The sequence below is a fragment of the Solanum stenotomum genome, chromosome 7, assembly GCF_019186545.1.
Source record: "Solanum stenotomum isolate F172 chromosome 7, ASM1918654v1, whole genome shotgun sequence".
Classification (NCBI taxonomy): Eukaryota; Viridiplantae; Streptophyta; class Magnoliopsida; order Solanales; family Solanaceae; genus Solanum; species Solanum stenotomum.
This window is the reverse complement of record NC_064288.1, coordinates 6,305,075-6,311,074: the sequence shown is the minus strand read 5'-3', so window position 1 is coordinate 6,311,074 and position 6,000 is coordinate 6,305,075. Positions and strand designations below refer to the sequence as shown.

Here is a 6,000-nt window from a genome sequence, read left to right as displayed (position 1 = left end):
TAGGTAGAATAAAGATAATATTAAAACTATGTCTCATCCAACATAATTTGTAAATAAAATAAGATTTCTAAATCAATAAAACTTATGAACAATTTAACCTAATAAACAAAGTGAAAATAATATAATCTCTATAACCTTTTGCATGATATTTTTCCACCAACCCCCTTTCTTGTTTTTTTTTCTTGTCTTGATAGTATATAGTTTTCATTTTTTTTAATGATGTTAATCAATAATAGGGCAGTCACAATCCCACCAATCAAGTTGCCCCAAACTGCTGTTTCAAAAACCACTTCTTGCAACTTGCAACTCTTGTGGGCCCAAACCACACCTCAACCATACCTAAGTTCCAGAACTTTCTTATAAAGAACCTTCTCTTCCTTCCAATTTCGAAACTACTTATTATTAAAAAAATTGCATAGGAGGAAGATGCTCACACCCCAAATGTCTAGAAGTCTAGAACCTTCCACTTAAACAATATTTTATTAGTACTATCTTTTTTTATTATTATTATTATTTCTTAGCAACTCAATAGGTGGAATTGCTGACTCTTCTTTTCTATTAATAGCCTTTTAGCACTTACTTCCAAAGCTTCTTTATCCATGGTGTTCAGAGCAATTTATTCACTAAAATAACTCAACCTCTTAACTGCATAAACTACCTTATCCAAAGAGAAACTTTCCATTTCCAAAATCCAAACTTTTTTCTTCCTAAAAATACATATATTTTCCCCTGTTTCTTGATGATGAATCAATTGTATTCTGTTAAAGAGGAGTTCCCGGGGTCAAGTTCTGGTGGGGGTGAGCCCCCACCGCTGACACCACAACCAATGGAAGGGCTTCATGACATTGGTCCACCACCATTCCTTACAAAGACATATGAAATGGTGGATGATTCAACTATAGATCATGTTGTTTCTTGGAACAGAGGAGGTCAAAGCTTCGTAGTCTGGGATCCTCATGCCTTTTCAACTACACTACTTCCCAGATTCTTCAAACACAATAATTTCTCAAGCTTTGTCAGACAGCTAAATACTTATGTAAGTATATATATAACTTCGTCAAAAATCAATGAACTCCTCCTCTAATACATTCTTTTTTTCAAGTGGGAAACTTTCGTTCATATATACTTACTTGCTCCTGATTTCTAAATCTTTGTGAACACACAAGTGAACAAGGCTATTAGTAGGAAGGAGAATCTCAAAAATAAATAAAATCCCATTTGGAGTATTAATGTGATGATATATGGATGCAACTTAACTTTTTAGAATTGTGTTTTTTTTTTTTTTTTAATTAATTTCAGACGAATTAAGATCTGGTGATGTTCCTCTGATGAATCCTTCAAGTTCTGGTGGTTGGTATAACATATTAAAATATTCATCGTGCAGCGGACCAAAAAATAAATAAAAATGCACTAGTCTCAAGAATTGTTTGCTAAGATGGATCTTGGAAAAATTTGGAAGATGATGATACTAAGCTGTAGATGGGATTTGATTGTTGCAGGGATTTAGAAAGATTGATCCAGAGAGATGGGAATTCGCAAACGAGGCATTTCTAAAGGGGAGTAAACATCTTCTAAGGAACATCAAGAGGCGAAAAACGCCTAATTCTCCTACAGAGCAAGGTCTCGGTCCTTGTGTCGAATTGGGAAGAATTGGATTTGATGGAGAAGTTGATCGATTGAGGCGTGACAAGCAAGTATTGATGATGGAACTAGTGAAGCTTAGACAGAATCAACAGAATACTCGAGCTTACCTTCAATCTTTGGAGGTAAAGTTACAAGGAACAGAGAGGAAGCAGCAACAAATGATGAATTTTTTAGCAAGAGCTATGCAAAATCCGGAGTTTGTCCAGCAGTTAATCCATCAAAAAGGGAAGAGAATAGAAATTGAAGAGGATATAACTAAAAAGAGGCGACGACCTATTGATCATCAAGGTCCTAGTGCTAGTACATTACATGTTGGAGGATCTAGCCATTCCATAAAATCAGAACCCTTGGAATTCGGAGAGGCTAACGGATTCCAAGTGTCTGAACTTGAAGCACTTGCACTAGAAATGCAGGGAATTGGTAGAGCAAGAAAGGATCAACAAGAAGAGTACACGATAGAAGGGGTCGAACAATTTGGCAACATGGATAAAGAACTTGATGAGGGGTTTTGGGAAGAGCTATTTAACGATGAGGACGTGTCTGGAAATGAAGACGGTGAAGAGGAAGATGTAGATGTCTTGGCAGAGAGGTTAGGGTTCTTGGATTCGAGCCCTTAGTAAAAGCCCTCAAACTAGTTTTGTCTCATGTGCTTTTTCAAGAACTCGAAATCTTGTATGAACCTACATTGTGTTATTTACTACTAGTTAACTTATGTGTCTTGATTCTGTGTAGTGAGTTTTCAAGTATTCAACGACGAATGAAGAAAGCAGCTATATGGATCAACCAGCTACTCGTTGGTAGTTTTCTTCTTTCGGAACAAATATTCTAGTCTCTTTCTGTGTAACTTTAGGCCTTTCTTGTAAACTTTATTTTAATTTCATTGACAGGATAGATTCATGAAGGACTCAAGAGTCAAGTCTGAAAATCCTTGTTGGTTTCTGGTTACTATTTATATTTTTTCAGTTATTGGTTTCCTTTCAATGCTTTTGTTACTTCTCTGCCTCTTATTCTTGTTTTTCTCTGGATCCAAATGCAGGCATAGGTTATGCAGATTTTGATCAAGTCTATGGTCTTTCAAGGTTATTCTAAATGCTCATTTTGGGTAATAAAAAATGTCAACGGGGGCGTGTTGGATTCTTCAAAAATAGTGTATTTTTGGAGAATCTGACATGGATGCGGCGGCATCAAGTAATATTGAAATGTTGTCCTTGCTTGTGTGGTGTTTAGATTGTTGTCTTTATGATGAAGACATAGGTTACAAATAGAAATCCCAATTACACCAGAATCAAGATTTCACCACAAGTGGCGGTTTGTAACTACTTTGCTGACAAAGATTTAATTTGTCTGACATTTAGTGTCCTTGTCTCTATTTGTGAGAAATGAATCATGTCCAATTGTCCATGTTCCATATAAAAAAATCTCCTCCTTTTGTTGGCTCTAGAAATGAAAATCTAAATAAAATGAACTAGAAATGGAGATGAAACATATAATTATATTCGAGTCCACTAAATTTAGAGTGTATCCTTAAGAAACTCAATCAATGTTAGTATTCGAGGTATAGGATTATTTCTCCCAAGATAAATCACATTAACGTAACGGTACTTCAAACTCCAATGTACAGAAAGCTCAAAGAACAACTAAATCACACTTAGAACTTACTTTGATATTGTAGAAAATATCGCAGAAAGAAGGAGAGAATATTAGAATTTTCGTAAGTAAAAATATGAGGAAGCGGATAAGTATTTATAGCCAACAAAGAGTAATGTAAACATATACTATTGTGCCTTTTATGAAAAGTCATAACCTATTCAATGTGATCTGCTATTCAAATTGCACCCTTTCTCCTGATGCCTTTTTGAAAAAACACATATTCATTTTTTATTCACACCTTTTAAAAAATTCAACGAAATGATTTTTTACAAATCTGTAGTACGTGAAAACGAAGACATCTAGTAAAATAATCATAAAACTACAAAATATTGTAAGTATTCCACTTTGTAATACCTTGCCCGCTAGATTTTTCCTTGTATGTGTCAATTTGTTTTCAACCTGCCGTACAACATGTTAGGTGTGGGAAAGAATAGGTGTGAACTACAATTGATTCTCACAACACCAAAAATAATTTTTAGCGGTAATTAATTAACGACAATAGCTTAATTGTCATTAAATATGTTCTTTTAGAATGTAATTAACATTTTTTTTAAAATAAATGTCCCTAAAGTCTATAGTGACATTGGATCCAATGATAATTAACTAATGTCAGTAAGATCTTTAGCATTCTTTATTAATATGCATATTTATTATCATTAAAAGTTGTTTTTGTTATAGTATCTCCGCATGACTTAATGAGACAGCCAAAGGAAAGGGAAAATTAGGATTTTGGAACCTAGTGGCTTTGATATTCTCATACTTGACGACGTGTGTTGCCTCTTTATTACATTTATGGACAAATCACATTTCATCAATAATTAATCTTCCCCACATAGGAAACAAGACAAGATTTGTGGGGTACAAGTAGGTTACAATTTTGTAGTAGTTTGGCAATACAAGAGATCATTGATTGTCCAAGCTAATGAAGAAATCATAAATTTTATGATTCATATAATTCATGTAGAGGGCCTAGGGCAGGTAACTCTTGCCATACCTCTAACTTGCAATATACAAGTTCATGCTAACAACAGTTTGAGTCCCTTGTAATACAAACGTGTGATTTTATGGCTACTGCGCTAGGAGTCAGACTATGCTTAGTTCTCATTTTATGATGTTTGCGTTTGTGAATTCTAGCTAGGAAGTAATTAGCACCGTAAAGGGGTTAATAGGGCAGCTTCAATATCGACGGGTAAAAAATGAAATGAAATGCTACCGAAGTGGTAGGCTCATAGACATTATTAGTGTATGCAATAATTAGTGTAATCTCTTTTTTCTACGTGAACTTTTTCTTATGTAAACCCGATGTGTTATCTAAGTCCTAAATTTTAACTAGTGCAATGAAAATCTCCTTTGTTGCAGCAAAAGTAAAAAAATAAAAATGTATCCGCGATGCACCCTACTTGTCGAAAACAAAAATCAAGAGACTTTTATATCAATTGATGAATATAATTTTCGATCAACAGGATTCAATTGGACCCCTCCATCATACATAACCCTTTTATTATCCTTAATCTTTAATTAAAGATTACGAATTTAAATTCTGAAAATGAAGTCAGTTTTTATATCCATAAAAAATTGATGAACAAGGAGCAAGTATATCAATACACATGTCTTATGTGTTTGGTTCATTATAGGGAACATGAAGGAGAGAGAATATCGTATTTATTTCCTAATGTGGAGTGGCCCTTATTCATTCTACTAGAGGATGCTCGTCCGTGTTAGCACGGGCTCAATATTATAAAAGTTAAGTATTGTGTATTTTTTTCATTACCTCTCTTAAGATATTAAAATGACAAAAAAAAATATAGTTAAAACTTCTACCGGTGATGATAACCACTTCATAATATTTACAATCCATCACTACGTAGACACAATATATAATAATCAAATAATCACATTCCGTATAGAATGAAAAAGTGAATATAAAAGAAAATTAATGCTTACGCCGACCATGTGATTATAAGAATTCACCGTCCAGGCATTTCATCACACATTGTGATCAAAATAAGATGTTACATTATAAGGTCTCTAGTCTCTACAATTCATGAACCAAAATAAAAGTTTAATCTTCTTACACGTTACAAGGAGTCCAATACATGTAAGATAGCCTTAAATTCATCTATATATACTACCATTAGACATTTTGTGTATATACTACGATTAAACATTTTGTGTATTGATGGCGGATGAACATGAACGAAAAGTAAGTAAGACCTAACAATTAAATCAAAACAAAAAAAAAATTAAGAGACATACATATACAAAAGAAATAAATAATTCCATGAAGAAATTGTTGTTGTTCATGTGCATTTGCATTAATATAGTTAGTAGCTATAGTAACTATCAAAAGTAATTTGCAAACTTCTCTTGATTTTTGAGACATGTCATGCTGGATATGAAAAAATAGAAGGTTGAATATGATCCTCTATTGGGTGTTCTAGAGATAATAGATCTTGATGATAGTTGTAAAAGTACTACAAATTACCACTATGATTTATCATCTTTTTTTTATATATATATTTAAAGAAGAGGACCATGTTGATTAGTGCTTCAAAGCAGTTGATTTGTTTCCTAGTTTTTAGCATTAAGTTATTTGCTATTTTCTAGTTGATAGGGTGGAGTTAGTGAGCATGTTTATCCACTATCTTTTAGTTGCTTATTTCTAGCTAATTTTAGTTAGTTATAGGCCTATTTAACAGGTCACTG

The 6,000-nt window shown here is 33.3% G+C and overlaps 1 protein-coding gene across 4 annotated transcripts; it reads left to right on the top strand.

The window, feature by feature from the left end:
- The first annotated feature begins 552 nt into the window (after nt 1-552).
- On the top strand, nt 553-2,764 carry LOC125870955 (heat stress transcription factor A-7a-like). Of its 4 annotated transcripts, none has more exons than XM_049551506.1 (5): nt 553-1,036; nt 1,500-2,233; nt 2,377-2,441; nt 2,537-2,560; nt 2,681-2,764. In XM_049551506.1, the coding sequence occupies exons 1-4, from the start codon at nt 740-742 to the stop codon at nt 2,542-2,544; spliced, it is 1,104 nt and encodes a 367-aa protein (XP_049407463.1). In that variant the 5' UTR covers nt 553-739; the 3' UTR covers nt 2,545-2,560; nt 2,681-2,764. The 4 variants fall into 4 exon arrangements, with proteins under 4 accessions (XP_049407463.1, XP_049407462.1, XP_049407465.1 ...); XM_049551505.1 differs by having other exon boundaries at nt 554-1,036; nt 2,537-2,574; XM_049551508.1 differs by having other exon boundaries at nt 554-1,036; nt 2,532-2,560.
- Nucleotides 2,765-6,000: the final 3,236 nt, after the last annotated feature.